This window comes from Clytia hemisphaerica, unplaced genomic scaffold, assembly GCF_902728285.1.
Source record: "Clytia hemisphaerica strain Z4C2 unplaced genomic scaffold, Clytia hemisphaerica genome assembly, whole genome shotgun sequence".
NCBI lineage: Eukaryota > Metazoa > Cnidaria > Hydrozoa > Leptothecata > Clytiidae > Clytia > Clytia hemisphaerica.
This window is the reverse complement of record NW_027103286.1, coordinates 2,135,384-2,152,818: the sequence shown is the minus strand read 5'-3', so window position 1 is coordinate 2,152,818 and position 17,435 is coordinate 2,135,384. Positions and strand designations below refer to the sequence as shown.

Sequence of the window (17,435 nt, the reverse complement as noted above, 5' to 3'; positions counted from 1 at the left end):
AACTTACATAATTAATTTCTTCGTGGTAGAAATTGATGTAATTATGTTTAATTAAGAACGCATTTTCTGCCTACCTTACCTGACTAAGCGTGGTGCGGAAGTCCTTATCAACGTTTGTTAACTCTCGCTAATTCGAAGTTGTACGAAAAATTTCATTTGTTCGAATTACAGAAATATTCGAGAATCATAAAAAGTAATTTACGAGCTACTTACCGGGACTGAGACCATGTTCGCACGTAACGGTTCTATTTCGCTCTGAAACTAAATGAAGCCATTCTATTGGTTAGAAGTGATGTAAAACTTAAATGTAACCAATAGAATGGCTTCATTTCATTTCGGAGCGAAACGAAACCGTAGTGTATGAACGTGCTCTGAGAATTAGTTTAGATTATAGAAAGTATCAATTGATAAAAGTTCGAGTTTGCGAGCGTCGATTGTAGCTTGATTTAGGTGACCAGCTATGAACTACTATCAATCGAAAAAAGTTTTTTGAATAAATAGCTGAAAATAACACTATTAACAGCTATTAATGAAAGTTTAAAAGAAATATTATTTCAAGTATCTTCAAATTATGTAGACTACTAGAAGATGAAATAAGCCTATCAGTATAGGAATCAATTGATGGAAAAGTGAATTTGGAGACAAATTTCACTAAGAAACAACTGTCATAATCCACATAATATTCATATGATGATAAAAGAAAAATGTGAAAAGAAATTTTCCTGAACTGTATGTAGAAAGTCGTTGAAAAAGAAGAAGAAACTTTAGAAGGAAGAACGTGAAGAGAACTTCCTCGTTGCTGCTAAGTGTCTGTTTTTATTTACACAAATAAACCTGATGGCTTGTAGTATTTATGTAGGCAAAGTCCTCATTTTAGGGAAGATATAGCTTGATTGATCAAACTTTTTGTATGATTTAAAATGATCGTTGCTTCATCAGTTCGTCCCAAAGGGCACAATGGGTACAAACGTCTTTTGGACGTCTAATGTACGTTTCTAGGACGTCCAAAGGTCTTAAAGCATACATAGGGGTGTCGTTTTTAATGCTCCTTGAAGCTTGAATGGAGTAAAAAAACAAGGGATTGTGTAAAATTAAAGAATCAAAAACATTAGCGAGACAGCGATCACAGGCGAATTATTCTCAGGTCGGGGTATTTCCGCACGGTAAAGCTAGGAGGTTCCGTAGTTTCGATTTCGAAGCTTTTATTCTTAGGGTCTCTTAGGAACGTATTCAATTGAAAACAGCTTTCGTTTTGCGTTGAATTGCACGCATTAACACCTTCTTATAGTTGGAAGCTGCTCACTATGAAACATACTCAACATAGTTTTGATTGTGGCTGTTTGTTTCGATTGTTTTCAGATTCATTCGGTATGTTTTTGATTTGAACTCATTTATATTTCTCCTCTCAATTTCATTCTGCAATGTGAAAAAAGAAAAACAGTTTTCCAGCTATTTTAGTTTATACTTGAGCTGTAACAGTCAAACATGTATGAGGTCGCAGAAATAGATTCGGAGAAAGTTATGGGTGGTGAAGATTCAAACGCCACAGAGAACAGAGATGACGCTGAACAGCCTGGCAATATAGAAGCACCAACAAGTGCTGTGTTTGAGGAAACTTCTAATGCAGCAAGTTGTAAAGATGTAGTTCCAGAAGAACTTCAGGAAGATGAATCAAATCCACAAGAAAACAACAAGAAACCGCAACAGGCTAAACAACGTCATTATAAACTTTTCAATCGATTTGGAAAACGAAAGATTACTGTTTCGTCTTCAACAAAAACGAAAGAAAATGAAGAAGAGGAAGTTAAAGAACAAATACAAGATAATAATGAAGAATTCAGTCTGTCGAGAATCACCGAGACTTCGAAAGAGGAAGTCAAGGAAACTCCTGCTGATGAAGAAATCGCCAAAGATGAAGAGAATGAAACACCACCACCATTGCCACCTAAGAGAAACAGATTCAAATGGAAAAGAACTGGCATACCTGTCAAAGTCGCCATCACATCTGCTGAGGAAGAAGAAGTGGTTAACAATGGTGCAGAACATGAGAATGTTCAGCCAGAGAAAGAAGAATCTTTGGAAGATTCTGAACCACACCAAGATACCGAGAATGAAGAATCAAAACCTCCAGGTTCTCCTGGTGATCAGCAAGCAGATAGTGAAGAGCCTCAATCAAGTAAGAATGAAGCTACTGCTTCTGCTGGTGGTGTTGGGAAAAGGAAATTTTCCCGCAAGATTCCTCGTTCAATCAGAATGAGACGAAAGAATAAAGCGGTTGTACAGGAAGCTTCTGATACCCAAGAAGCTGTTGAAGATGGTAACGATCAAACAACATCAAAACAAGGAACAGAAAAACGTAAGAAATTTCATTGGAAAAGATTCTCGATGTTGGCTGCCTCTAAAGAATTGGAAGAGCAGAATCAAGGAAATACTGCTGGCGAATGTGAAATACCCAAAGATGATGAATCAAGTATACTGACTGGTGAAGAAACTGATGTTTGCGAAATTACAAATGTGGTTGATCAAAATGCTCAACAAGAGGATGCAGAGGTTTCAGCAGAAAGTCAAAATCAAGATTACCAAACTGAATCGCCAGACCAGTCCAACGAGGTTGACGATACATTGGAAGCATCTAGTTTGACGCATGTGACACAAATGTTGGAGAAAGAAGAAAACACCACCGAAAAACATGGTTGCGATGGCAAGAACCCGTTCATGACTGATGGAAATTCATCTCCAGATGTAGAAAGCCTTGATAAAGTTGATAAAGGTGTTGAGATCAAGGAAGAAGATTCTCAAATCGATCAAGAAGAATCGACAACATCAGAAAATGACGAAGAAAAAGCAAATAAGACGACTGATTTCATTCTTGTAGATCCTTATACTGAGAAACCTAAAGACGATTCGTTCTATTTGACCAAGAAAGCGTTGAGAGTGTACCAGAAAGCACAACTATCACAAAATTATTGTCAAGCTTGTTGTACAATGATGTAATTCGAACTGCTTTGAGGAATATAACGTAGAAGGGATTGACGCGCTTTTGCTTTGAAAGAAAACTGCCAGCCACAATGTTGAATGAACTATAATTGTAAATTTACACTGATAAGAAGGACCAAGGGTGGTGTGTGACAATGAGCAGACTTAATTTAATTGAATCGTATTTATAGGTATTTTCACACACAAAAAATTGCTTATTATGTTAAGGCAAGGAATTCCTTGGTTAAGGGAGCTAAATTTTGCGGTTTTTGCGGATTTAGGCCCAAACCGTAAAATATTTTTCAAATGCGAAAAAGAAAGGTCGAATAATTCACAGTACGGCTCTTATTTTCTTTCAAGTGAGAAATCCGCAAAATTAAGTTCCCGCAAATATTAAATATTAAATCTTGAACTGCGAACCGCAAAAATTAGTTCCTGCAAAAAATAGTTCCCTTAAGGTATTTTATTAGTTGCTTGTATAAAAATTTATTAGATTATTTATTAGGACTTTTGATGATTACAAAAAATACTCCTGAAACAAATAGGTTTTGAAGAATTTTTCAAATGAAATTAGTATACCTGGATCCATATCAGTACTCAATAATTCTTGATTTTGCAAAACATTTCTGTTTAAAGGGAGTGTCCATCATCATGATTTTATTTAAACATCTTTTCACTTTTGCCAAAAGGTCTAAATATGCCGATACGTTAACTGTTAGTTCTGTTTGAAAAGTATAGCTATTTTCCATTTTGTTCGAATTATACTTCATGATGAGCTTCACGTACATGTTTTTTTATAAAGTGCCTACCTCTATATCAGGCTAGTACTATGTTTAGCATTTTATTGTTCCAAAACAATAGAGCTATTGTTAGGTACCAAAAACTGAGCCTGTATATGCTTATAAATGTAATGCTTATCAAAAAAACATGTACAACATGAAATCGCACATTGGCTTTATGGAATCAGTCTCATGGTCAACGATTTGGACATTTCTAAATAGGAACTATAGCACATTACGTCAAAACAACATCCATGTAGCGTCCATGACATCCAGATAGCGTTAGATGACTGTCCAAATAAGGCTGTTTATGCTGAGCTAGCTAGGGCGGATTGATATTCACATGACGGTACAGCAATGTATACTGTTTCGAACGAATGCTGGACAACAACAAGTGAAAATGTTTTGACGTTTGTATTTCATAGCTTTTCGTAATTGTTGTTGTGATTCTTCCACTATGATGATGGTTTCTTCGACATTATGTTGGATATTGTCAATCAATCCACCCTTTGATGAAACCAGAGAAGAATTTGTGATGAAATCAAACAAATTATAAAGTAAGTTTGCGACCGCAGTCGAGGGCGACCCGAAGGCTCTCTTTTCGTATAGCTGTCTACCCGAAGGTAGGGGAGGGCGCCACTCATTTTCCTGGATTTCTCCACTTACCCTTGATCCGTCTTTTTAGTTGATGAGCATCAAGCAGAACCCATAACCTTGCGCACCGTAGCTGGATACTCTACCTTTATGCTACGGTCGCTGATTATAAAAATTATTCTTGTCTTGAAAGGTTTGAAGGTTCCAGAGAAATGAAAAAAAATCAGGGATAAAGGTTTTTTCTAAGGGTCGATTTCCATCAGGAAAATTTAATTTTAATTATAGTTATTTTGGGGTTCCAATCTATGTACTATATGTGACACTTGCCCTCCATTTTTATAGAAGCTTATTCCAGAGTATTGCATAATTTCTACTATATGCAAAAGATTTTCGAATGGTTTTCGAATGAGATTATTATTACCTGCATTTCCACTAGTATGGCGATTTCTTGAAATATCTCGAATAAGTCCTACAAGATAAAAAGTAGTGACATATGATTATAAACGATTAAGGTCAAAGGATTCCCTTGGAAGCAATTTACTCTATACATCCTCCTAAATACTTTCAATAATCTGAATGGGCCTAAGAATAGTTTCAGTAACGCAGAAGCATAGTTGCCTGATGGGAGGGAACTACAGTGGTGCAGATTTATGAATGTTGTTGGCTTGAGGGACGAAAAGGTTCTTTAAGATAACAAATCATTACTATTAGGTTTCTTCCTGGGGAGGGAGGGGGGGGGGGGGGGTAATTGGGCAAAAAGGGTTACGGGGATGTGCCGCTGGTCAGAGTACCTTCTTTCACCTCCATGAGTCCCAGGTTGGGTCGCCAAAACACCAAAATAGAAAATTCAGTCCCTCGTAGGAAACCTTTTTGGGGGAAATTTAAAAAAAAATTGGAAATTCTTGAGAAAACTTTAGAATTTGGAATTTTAGTCCCATTCCGGGTCACTTTTTTCAAAAAACGAGTTCCACGTAGGGTCCATTTTTCGAATTTCAGCGGCTCACCCCGTCGGTCGGCAAGGGTAGTACCCTGTCCGGTTTTCTAGGTCAAGGGATTCTATCTCTCCATACCGTTATAGATTTTTCCAGCTTCAAAATATCAGCGTGTCTATTTTCAACTTCTCGCAAAGCATTTTGTGTTTTAGCAAGATCATCGATACCCTGTCATAAATACAATAATTTATTATTGTAATCTCTTTCATTGTTCACCAAATACCTTCTCAATATTCTAACCTAAAAATTATGTTTTCATTTCAATTTTCCTGATTTATAGTTAGTGAAAAGACAAGGCACTTGTTGACTTTGCTCTCGATCTCTCGACGTTGTAAGAGTCGTAAGAAAGCAAACACATTCTTTTTGAGTCAGAGAGAAGAATTTAACCAATAACACCTAAAAAGAAGGAACAAAAATAAATACAGAGAAAATCAACAGGCTTTTTCTTAAGACCGATGTCATGTTGAATTATTGAAAAAGCGTCAGCATCGAAACAATGGCAAGAAAATATTTAGTATGCACTAATTATGCATTATTAGGATATTTCTTTAATGGAGCTTTTAATTATTCAACACGACATTCAGTCGTCTTTACGAAAATGTTGTTTATGTATATACCAGATGCTTGGTGAAAACATTGACTTCATTATTTTCCAGCATTTCTTCGATATCTTCTCCATCTACGTCATGGCCACCTGTCAAACGGTACACAGAATAAAAGACGAATCACTTAAAAATTTGGCTAAAATTTTGTCTCCGGTGGCGGTGGGAAAAAACACCCTACAATTTCAGCCACATTGAGAAATTGACTTTGAGTTTATCACAATTTCATATTTAATATGAATCTCCAAAACCATTCCCACTGTAGGAACATTTTTATCGGGGATGTGAGATAGGAGTGTTGATAGGGATCATAAAATTAGATTGACAACAATATCCTGAGTAGTGGACTTGATATATTAATGACGTTTATATATGAATGTGGATTCAAATGTTTCGAATTTCAGCTGTTTTCATTTTTCCAAAGCCAAAGATACTTGTGGGACTAAATAAGTTTAAACTTATCGACCCAGTGTGGTATTCATAATGTCACAAGATTTACGTTTGGCTACGTTTCGAAAGATTCTTCTCCCATCATCGGGCAATGTGGAGGATGTTTTCTCCACTTTAAAGTATCATCATGGCTGGAACAGGGGGGACTAACCATGTTAGGGGTCACCTAAATTTTTTCAGATGGACCTGGGGGCTAGATTCTATGTTTGGTGATTTTTTTCTGAACTTGTTTTTCTTTCATCATAAACTTCACTACGGAATGTCTTCTGTCTAAAAATCGTGTTTCTGAGAAAACTATGTGTGCGCTGAGCTATTTCTAAAAATTTGTACAATAGCACGGCTTAGGGGTCAACTAAAATATTTGGCAACCAGGGGTTACCTAAATCTTAGGGGTCACCTGAATTCTTAGGGGGCACCTAAAACCTGCTGCCAAGAGCCATGATCATTAAATCTTCAAACACCTGTCAAAGGTATGAATGATATGAATGCTTTAAGAAATTCAAGATTAAAGAAGCATATCACAACAAAAATAACTCACATATTTCAAACTGTCGTTTGATTCTACTTTTACAATGATCGCGATGTTCGATTTGCGTTCGATTGAATTCCTCCATCACTTCTTGGAAGATCAAGACCAACACATTGACCTGCGAAGGCAGTTAAAGAAGGAACAGTTAGAGTGAATTTTAATTAATTGAAGTCTGTTCACGATAAGTGTGCACTCTTTTTTCTTTTACCTATAACTTTTGAAGGAATTCTTCCATCTTTATAAATTTGGTATCGTTGGAGAGATATTTGTGAGTGGAAAAATTTGAAATAAAAAAGTCTTTAAAAAAATTCTAAAAACGAAGATGAAAATAAAGAAGAAAAAAATGAAGATCTTGTAGAAAAGTGCTATGACTTTCATTTTCACTAGAGAGATTCTTTGATCTTAGGAGGTCATCACTGTGAAAAAATTTCACTAAAATATTTATTCAATATAAAGTTATGATACAAAGTTAACAAGTGGTTGACCCCAAAAAACAGCAGAAACCAGCAGAAAACAGCGTTTTTAGACGTCAATCAGCTTATAACTTTTATTTGTTTGATATCTTTTGACTGAATGATTATTTTCTATGTTTATAGTCCAATTTTCTAGCATTCAGTAGTCTATGTTCATAGCCTAGCATTTCATCCGTTTTGATAGTTTTCTTTTGTATTCAATTTTTAGTTTGAACTACCTGCAAAGATGGTTCCAAACAGGCACATTTTTGTTGTACTCCCGTCGCCCTTCTCAGACCACACAGTCCCCCTATTTTTACGTCGAACTTTAATCCACCAAGAACCAAAAATACCGATAAGACTAAGACTATGCTGTCTAAGTTCCGTCGTGACTTAAATGCTCTATTTAGAAAACATTTGATACGGCTTAAGCTATAGAAAAATTAGAATTCACATTGGAAAGACTATCGTGTAAAGAATTCTGATTTGTAAAGCCTTCGGGATCGTTCTAGATGTCGTGCTTTAAGCTCTTCAAAGCAAAAAAAAAGTGAATATCGGAAAAAATATTACTGCTATTGTTTTCGAAAGTCCGCAAAGCTTCTGATTGGTCAAGCGCTGAAATTCTATTGTAGTGTCACGTGACTTAGGTAGGATTTTCTACCTAAATACGGCACACTTTTTAGCAAAAGCTTGACATCTAGCCCATCGGGCTTTACAAATCTATGGTTTCAACTGATGATTGAGGGTGTTTGAAATAGGATTCTGTTGGGAGTAGTCACCTGATCTCTCTTCATTTTCCCTTCTGTTGTGATGTAGCCATCTCTCTTCTCTCCTTCCACAACCACCTTTAGACCTACAAAGAAAATATACAAATTTATAACTATCATATAATTAGCTTTAAAGGTAAAAATCAGAGATGAAGTAGAAGTGATTTCAAAATAAATTTTCACAGAAAGACCTTAAGAGACTATTTTAAAAATGGCTTGGAAACGAGAATACCTTAAGTGAATAAATTTTGGCGGGGATTAAATTTGGCGAATTTTGCGAATTTTGCCAAAATTTGCCAAATTAAATCCTCGGCAAAATTTCCAAATTCGGCAATTCTCCAAATTAAATCCCCGCCAAATTTAACAAAAAGAGAATTATGTGAAAAATCACAACTTTTTAGTACATTTTTGAGTAATGTTCACCCATTTCAGTGTGACAAAATTTCCAATTCGCCAAATTAAATCCCCGCTAAATTTTACGAACTTGATCTATCGCCAAATTAAATCCCCGCCAAAATTTATCAACTTAAGGTAGGCATTTACAGATTTAAACGAGAAAGTGTAAATGAACTTAAAGAATTTTGCTTGCTTAACTACAATCCCCCAATTTATATTTGAGACCCCACTGTCAGCGTTGAGTTCTCGGCCATTTCCGGACTCAACACTGATAATGGGGTCCGGGTGACGGATTTTTATCTTCCAAAAATGTCTAGAAATCTTCTGTCTCAAGATATTTGTTGGGGATTGTAGGTTAAAGACCAAAATTGACCTTATTTAAACGCTCCTTGATGGCCTCCGTGTGGGTCATGTCAAGCGGTTACATCTTAACGTGAATTGTAAATGGTGATCGTTAGAAAGGGCACGCATTTTAGCTGGAGTGTGAAATTTTCGATTTTTTGTTATGTTTCTTTATTATTTTCATTATAGATCTATTATTAAAATTAAAAAATATATATCCTTAATTAATCACTTTTATTTCAAAAGAGGCTCATTTGTCTTAACCAACATTGAGCTCCGACAAGAGTGACGCGAAGGACTATTCTCAGTGCTAGATGTTTGAGAAACTAGAAGGTGCGATTTCCGATATTCTCTAGCAACGCTCTCTTCTACATGCTTCATTCTCGATATTGTGAAATATTTGGTCGTGTTTAAGTTCGGACGAAAAATGATGACCCACACTTTAGGTGAATACATACAAAGAGTAATGTTACAGTCTACCAAGAGAAGTGCACATAGGAGGATAAGGGTCTGCGATTCCAAGCCGATACTCACGAACAAGGGTACGGTAAAAACGAGGATTACACACGTGATGAACATTGAATACGCGATCATCCGCGTTTCATTATAATTGTGAGGTAATACCCGCGCTCGAAACGCGGAAATCCCACAGAACAAAACAATGGTGAAAACGAAACCGAATTGGATGTAAATAAACCAATTAAAATTACAGTTGATTGTAAATGTTTGCGTTTCAGGGTCAACCTTAGTGACTGGCTGATCATAACTGTTGAAAATACTGTAAAACGCGGTAACAAAAACTTGAGCAAGTAACAAACAAACTGACAAACGCAGGTCCTTCGTATGAAAGTAATGGTGATGGTGTATTCTTTGTTTAGCCATAAAAATCCTGTTCAATCTCTGCGTTTTTAAGACGGTCGGTAAAATTGCTAATGTACCAATAATTGGTATTAGGGTTCCATATACTAAACATTTGATACCCATTAGTTTATTGATACTTAACGGTACTATTAGATTCAAGAGTGCCAAAAAGAAAAACTGAGCTAGACTGATTGATAATTGCGAGGATAAAACGACGGGGGTTTTCCGGTAAACGATAAAAACGATGGTGAAAGATATGATGACAATCAAATTGGTGATCGAAAAGGATAATAAAATGATTCCCATACTGCTCTTGAAATCGAATCTTTTCTCTAGATATATAACGCATTTGGTGTGCTGTTTGTTTGTGTACGAACCAGGTTGGCACGTCATACACAAACCATGCCCAACGTTTTGTTTGATTGTGTTTCCTTGGCACGGTATACATGTCCAACAGCACTCGGTGGATCCATTCGAATGCTCATACCCAGGTTCACACCTAGCTCCACATTTCGAAGACGGGGGTATTGTTAGACCATTATTCCATGTGAAATTTTCAAAATTCATTTCTAAACCTTGATCGTTACTCCAGTTGCCTATTCGCTTCCAAAACAAAGATCCCTCGTGCTTTGTGGAAGGTTGAATGGTCGATATCCAAAATTGTGTACAGTTGACATTCCCTTTAGAATCGAAGGAAACTTTCTCATTATGTAGGTTGATAAACGCAACTTTTTTTAAATAATTTTGAATAAAATCTGAACGATTACTTGTGATGCTTCTAAGACAAACATTAGTATGTGTGTGATTACAAGTTCCGTTGTGTTTGTTAACGAATGTTTTTACTGCTTGCCCATAAGCATGTAATGAGTCATAAACAAACCCATTCTTGGTCATTGGTAGATCTCCCCAGTAATCGTTAATCGATGCATCAGAAGTAGGGTCTATCCCAACACTTTCTTCAAAGAATGATCTCAACAAACAATCATCTTTTGCATCTTTCCTATACATCATTCGTCGAAAATAATCTTCAAAAGCATTGTATTGACCACTTTTAGGGACGATACTTAACAAACCACGGATGATATTTGAGTCGTAACTAAGAATACTTGGAGTTTCATTGGCTGACTCAGAAAGTATGAAAGTTTTATTATAGAACTTTATTTTTTCTGCAGTTTCAAAGAAAGTCGGTAGTTTGACGCCGTCCATCCATAAAATGACGACGTTGGCCAATAGATCATTTTGAATCAACTTCAAGACTTCTTTAGTCTCTTTAACCATTAGAGTCTTATTATGAATAGCAATGGTTCTTTCTACAGCTGTACATATTCTATGTTCTGAAAATAACCTTTTCAGTTCGTCCATTCCCGTACGTCCGTATTCGTCATCTTGCGCAATAACAGCAACGTAAGTCCAATTGTAACGTAATAAAATATCCAATATTAGTTTGACTTGTACGTCATCTGACGGTAATGTTCTCATAAAATTTGGGTACTCTTTTTTGTCGTGAAAACGGACACTTGTTGCTGAGTAACTAATAACAGGGTAGTGGTCAAACGCTAATAAGTTTAAAACATGGTTAGACGTCGATGAAGATGCCGGCCCTATGAAGCCAATAATGTGGTCGTTGAAAGCTCCGGCAGAACAACATGGAGAATGAAAATCACGCATCTGTTTGGATAATACATCCATGATATGACTGGTTGTAATGTCTAAACGATTCTCTGAGTCCAGAATAAGCAGATCAAGGTTTAAATACAACCCCTCTTTTTCGAACGTTTCAATCATTTCATAATAAGCGTATTTTAAAACTTCACGCCATACAAAACCACTACGATTAAATCTTTTCATTCTGATTGGGACAAAAGCTACCAAATAAAAACGTTCAGTGTTGACAATATTATGTCCAGAGTTTAACAACTTTTTCATTGGTATTCTGCTGGTTAGACCATCGACACTCGATAACGTATCTACGGCTACCAAATATAACAGAATCTTTCCAGAAAGCATAACTTTTGAGTTCCGAACAGATACTTTCTTCTTACACAACTCTATATAGTAACAACAAAATTTTGTTTGTAATAAGCTCAATAACATGAACGACATTTAACAGTAATTAACTCGTGACATGTTGCAACGTGCGGTTTCTAAATGTTTATTTTCCCTTCCCTCAGTTTTATGACCATCCGGTGAGCTATAGGAATGTCGAGTGTATGTTTTGACGATAAATATCAGAAAATACGTTTTTTAACAACAAACTATATAAGAACATAAGGCTTTGATGGCCAAAATGTTAAGAACAAGTTAAGAACATTAAGGCTTTGTGGGCTCAAAAAACCCCAATTTCTTAGGAAAAATACTCAAAAAACGGCGAAAATAAGAACATGTTAAGAACATTTTTAGACTTAAAACTTGAAAAGGCTTCAAAAAATTTGGATTTTCTTATAAAAAAACGTGTAACGACGAGAAATTTTTCGCTCGTTCTACATAGCTTTATAAATTTTGTTACTCAATAAAGTAAGCAGACATCACAGTGTCGATACAAGGCCCTTTTAAAATACACTGCCCTACTAAGCTAGGATAAATTGCGGTGCCGAAATATCACATTAAATTAAGAATGACCTTTATGACAAAGATTACGTTCTTTCTAAATTGGACATTCAAACAAAATGAACTATAGCAAGTGATATTTTCTTTACTTGTCAACTTAAGGCTGGATTTACGATGCAAAGGTCTTTAAGCAAACATCTGTTTATGTCTATGATAAAAACTATCAGTCCTTTTCTTAATTACATGACAGTATGATGCTTGTTCCGAAGAGTGGTTTGGTCAAATGTAAGCATAGCAATGCAATAAACAAAAGGATATTGATGAGCAGTTCCATTTAATATCCATTCAAGGATGCAAGTTAATCAAGCAAAAATCTTGAAATTGTGCAAATACCCTCTTGGGAAAAATTATAATCTACAATTCATAACAAAAAAAAGTAGGAGTAGACAAACTAAAATAGTCCTATGGAAATTTCAGAATAACTTTCAACCCCTTAAAAATTAAGATCCATGGGAATTTCAGAGTTTCCTTCAAACAAGCTTATCAATATAGGTAGACGAGGCTTGGTCGTCAAAGCCCGACTCAAGCCAGACTCCGTTAAAAAAGTAAAAACATTCCCTGGATCCCCTTTCTCTTACGTTTAATTTGTTCGTTGACACTTGAAGATTCTTTCTTGATTTCACTGACCAAAATATCATGTTCTTCGTGAAGTCCTGTTAAATGAACGAACCATAAACAATAATACAACATGTGACAATCAAATTAGTAGTAAGCCTTTATAAAGCATTTATAAAGGCTATAAAGAGAGTTAAAGCCGACCATTCCACCTATGTATCTAATAGGCGTTCGTCTCAATGAAGGGTGTGTCATTCATTTCCCTGTACCAATCCAATTACACCCCTTTCAAGTGGCTAGGTACTCTTAGGTTCCAGATAAACGGGGGGGGTTGAAAAATTTCAAAATTTTAATAAACGGGGGGACCTAATTGCCGGGGAGTGGGAAATTATACTTGGGACAAACCTAAAATAGGGTAAATATAGGCTAAAAACAGGCTATTTAGAGCAGAATAAGGGACCTTCTCTTTGAAAGCTGAAAAATTCTTAAAAATTAATAAGCGAGGGGGGGGTCCTAATAAGGTCCGGGGGGTTGGAAAATTTTAGAAAGATTAACAAGCGGGGGCCGTTTATTTGGAACCTAAGAGTATCGGTCAAAGAGAAACCGAGTCCTTGGTAAGATTTCAGGTACACAAACCATACAAAGTATCAGCGAGCGTTAAAACTGAATACTGAATACAATAATACATTTTTTTTATAAGAACAAACTACAGTCTATAAGGACATAAGACTTCAATGGTCAAAAATATTAAGAACAAGTTAACTTAAGGCTTTGCGGTCTCTTAACACCCAATCTCTTAAAACACTTAACAAAAGTACTCAGAACATGATGAAAATAAGAATATTTTAAGAACATTTTTAAGCTTGAAATTCAAAAAGTTAAGAACATCCAAAAATATTGGACGTTCTTATAAAAGAAATGTTTACTTTTATTCATGTGAATTTCTGAGATGATTTCTCCTTGATGTTTCTTTAGGTCAGCTAACAAGACATGTATTTGCTCCACTCTTTGGTGTAGCTCTGTGATCTGAAAATGTAACCAAAATGGTTCAAAAACTAAACTGTTTTGAAAAAGTCTAAGTTTTGTTTTCTCTACGAATTCTTTACTGGCAGAAAAGTCAATCGTTCCGGGCTAGAATAGGTGTATACACGTTTTTTTTATAAGAACAAAACAAACTATATATAAAAACATAAGACTTCGATGGCCAAAATGTTAAGAACAAGTTAATAAGATAGGCTTTGTAGACTCAAAAACATCCTATTTCTTAGGAAAATGGTCAAAAATAAAAAAAGCTCAAAATAAAAACATGTTAATAAGAACATTTTTAGGCTTAAACAAAATTTTGGATGTTCTTATATTAAAAAAACGTGTATGACTATAAGTTTTACGTGAAACTTTTAAGGTAATTTTATGGAAAACTTACCATAAGAAGGAAGTCTTCAACATCATCAGGAAGGTGGTGATCAACGAAAGGTTCATCAACTTCCATCAAGAAATCTCGCTCCTCATCTTCCGAAGATTGTTGGTAACTCTAAACAAAGTATAATGAAGATTCACCACAGGGCAGCATTAATTCTTATTGATTTTTAACAAAATTCTAAAAATAAAGCTGAGTATGAGAAATCCGGGGGGGGCCAAAAAGGCCTGTAAACTTGGCAATCCTTCGTCAAATGACAAGATTTTTCGATCAATGTTTTCTTTAAGGTGAACTATATTGCTCGATACTTTCCTCCAAATTTCTTTTTATGTCTACAAATTAAGTCTGAAATAGTGTGTGTTTTTAAAGAACTTTTCATTTTCTGGCTTGAAAAAATATGTTTTAAAAACAAAATTTAACAGACAACGAAATTGAATATACTTGTTTCGTGGACGAAGTTTTATTTAATTTTCGTATATTATAAGGCTCGAGATCTTCAATACTGATAGTAAGAATGTTTAGGGTCCGAAGACCTGAATTAAAAACCGAAGACTTGATGCTGCAGCCGAATACCCTTGTTAACGGCCGAAGACCTGGGGAAAATGAATTGTGGAAATTTGTTATAAATCTTTTTTATAAATTCAATCAAGATTTTTATATGATGTTTCAATGGGAAATAGTATTGAAAACAAATTAAGTTAAAATATTTTAAGCTAAAAAGAATGAAAATTAATGCCAATAACTCGTCTCGAACTACCCATCTTTCGTCTTCAATACCACTGCACTAATCACTGGTCCATCGCAACTGATGCCTTACCGAGTGGTTCAAGCTAGTCTAACTGACCCTAACTTATCTATCAGGTATTCGGCCGGTGACTTGCTAAATCAGGTCTTCGGTCGTGCAGAATCAGGTCTTCGGCTGTTAAATCAGGTCTTCGGCCGTGCAGAATCAGGTCTTCGGCCGTTAATTCAGGTCTTCGGCCGCTAAATCAGGTCTGCGTTCGCTGACGGAAAAAAAGTTTGCGGGCGGGCAGCAGAGGCTAGTATTTTCTTTTGATATATTTCATTAAAGCAATCAAAAGACTTTAACGACCAATTACCGACAAATTCAGCTCCTGTTTTTCTTTATACCTCCATGCTTCATTTCTTATTACAATTGGAGATTTCTAATTTGACGATCTACTACTATCGTAGCCTGGGAATCCAAGCGTTAAAGTTTGTTCAAAGTCTAGTTTATGATGTTTTTGCTGCTTGTTTAACGCTTGACGCAGGTAACTCGCCTGTAGGGAGATTTTTCCCTACAATGCAGGTTCGGCCTGATTGGCCAGCTTTCGGCGTATTACTTAGCAGTACTTTCGCGCGCATTATGATAATTTCGATGCACGCACACAATTTAGGGAAAAAACTGTCTCTGCAAAAAAAAGTAAAACAAATGAAAATGAAAACATAGATTCATTTAGAAACAAAATGGCTGTTGACTGGAAGTCTAAACACATGTGGCTGATGTTTTGATGTGGTTTTTAGTAGTTTTGAAAGTCTTTAGAGCTTGTGAAAGAGTTTTTATGGTAACTGATTATGTGTGTTTGCCTGGGTTTCCAGAGTTCGTAAAGTCTGTCAACAAGGGTTAACACACAGACTGTTTATAACATTCTGTATCAGACTAATCTATCTGCACCAAGCTCTATAATCTTAGAACTTAGTGAGGTGAGGTATCTTTTGTTTCTTTTCTTTTGATTCCCAGACTACTACTATCGATACGTTCCCTTATTTAACAGTGCCGTAGGAAGCATTTTCATATTGGGGGCTGAAGTTTAGTGACACCGCAAGCGCAAACCATAGTTTGGCCCGAGGGGGGGGGGATTTTGAAAATTTGAGCTCTAGATTGCTTAAATATACACTCAAAACATGCACATAAAAGACAGTTATGACAAATTAAAAAAGAAAAATTTTGCATTTTGCAAAAAAGCCATTTTTGAAAAAATTATTGGGGTGGGCATAGCCCCCCCTTGCCCCCCCAGTTGCTACGGCACTGTATTTAATGAAAATCAAATTCCCTTGTAAATCGAATCAATTAGTGCAGCTTTAATAACAAAAGTCTGGGACATCAAATAGCTTTGAAAGAGACAGAAATTGTTTTACAAAGTAAAATCCTCGAAACTCATTATCAAAAGGGGGTTAGAATTATTGAAGTAAAATTAAAACTCCCTGTTCAATCAGTAGATATTCAAATCCCGGTTTTTAATTATCGAGATTCCCCAATACTTCGTTTCCCATCTTTGTTGACTAAATTGTAACTACCTGCTCATGCAAGCGAATGAACTGCGGCATCAAATCACGTGTCATTTTGATTCTCTGTCACCTCCTTCTCCTTCTTCTTCTTCAGAAAAATCTTCTGTTTTTCTTCCTTTCTTCGTTGTCACATAGTGCAGCTCTTGCTCTGTTAATCAATAGATGAAAATGAAAATTTCTAAATAAAAGTATTTTAATGTGAGAAGACCAAGGTTGAAAAAATCTGCAAAAAATAGAAGAGCTCTTGCCTTATGTAAACACTCGAAAAAAAATATAAGAGCGCTGGGACGTGAATTTATATTCATTTTCTTCATTCAAAAAGTGTGATTTTTTCTTCAGATCTTCATTTTTCTTATAACGTGTAAGCACGATACTGCGAAAAAATAATTCTAGCTTTTTTTCAGTTCAATTAGAAAATATGAATTATCACATCTAAGTTCTATAATTACTAAAAAGTTCCTTAAGAATATTCACATTTTTAAAGTAAAAATTAGAAAAATTTGTTTTGATTTGGCTTTCCCTTCGTCGAATTCCAATCGATTAAAAACCATTTCTTCCGAAGTTATTAAATCAAGAATATAGTTATATTGCTCTTAAACTAAACGTGAACGTACATTTTTTCAGCTTCATCTGTAAATGTTTAGAAAGCTGAACAAAATAGAAGTGAATAGATAAGGTGGGACCCTGCTGAAGCAGACCTTTTCTTTTGTAGTAGTTAAGTGAGAACTATCCCAAATCTCTATCAATAGAACATTTGACCCAGTTGAAAAAGCCTCCACAAAAATGAACGCGAATCAGTACACACCTATTGCTAAGTTGAAAAGTGA

The 17,435-nt window shown here is 35.6% G+C and overlaps 3 protein-coding genes across 3 annotated transcripts; 1 reads left to right on the top strand and 2 right to left on the bottom strand.

Annotated features, from left to right (window-relative positions):
* Positions 1 to 1,485: 1,485 nt before the first annotated feature.
* LOC136808358 (enolase-phosphatase E1-like) lies at positions 1,486 to 2,994 on the top strand. The gene has a single exon (XM_067064892.1). The coding sequence runs from the start codon at positions 1,486 to 1,488 to the stop codon at positions 2,992 to 2,994; it is 1,509 nt and encodes a 502-aa protein (XP_066920993.1).
* Positions 2,995 to 5,395: 2,401 nt separating this feature from the next.
* LOC136808348 (syntaxin-1A-like) lies at positions 5,396 to 16,756 on the bottom strand. The gene is made up of 8 exons (XM_067064881.1): positions 16,618 to 16,756; positions 14,326 to 14,433; positions 13,829 to 13,928; positions 12,926 to 13,000; positions 8,154 to 8,227; positions 6,932 to 7,040; positions 5,959 to 6,035; positions 5,396 to 5,509 (listed from the first exon to the last, which is right to left on the bottom strand). The coding sequence occupies exons 1-8, from the start codon at positions 16,660 to 16,662 to the stop codon at positions 5,396 to 5,398; spliced, it is 702 nt and encodes a 233-aa protein (XP_066920982.1). The 5' UTR covers positions 16,663 to 16,756.
* On the bottom strand, positions 9,024 to 11,943 carry LOC136806751 (metabotropic glutamate receptor 1-like). Its single transcript, XM_067063343.1, has one exon. It carries the CDS (start codon positions 11,841 to 11,843, stop codon positions 9,114 to 9,116), a length of 2,730 nt encoding a protein of 909 aa, XP_066919444.1. The 5' UTR covers positions 11,844 to 11,943; the 3' UTR covers positions 9,024 to 9,113.
* Positions 16,757 to 17,435: the final 679 nt, after the last annotated feature.

Bases quoted from the DNA above. Each gene is read 5' to 3' on its own strand.
- LOC136808358 (XM_067064892.1), top strand. From the start codon at position 1,486: ATGTATGAGGTCGCAGAAATAGATTCGGAGAAAGTTATGGGTGGTGAA.
- LOC136806751 (XM_067063343.1), bottom strand. From the start codon at position 11,843: ATGTCGTTCATGTTATTGAGCTTATTACAAACAAAATTTTGTTGTTAC.
- LOC136808348 (XM_067064881.1), bottom strand. From the start codon at position 16,662: ATGACACGTGATTTGATGCCGCAGTTCATTCGCTTGCATGAGCAG. The intron at 14,434-16,617 runs GTAGTTACAATT...TACTTTGTTTAG, and splicing joins TCATTCGCTTGCATGAGCAG to AGTTACCAACAATCTTCGGA. The intron at 13,929-14,325 runs GTAAGTTTTCCA...TTACATTTTCAG, and splicing joins TTGAAGACTTCCTTCTTATG to ATCACAGAGCTACACCAAAG.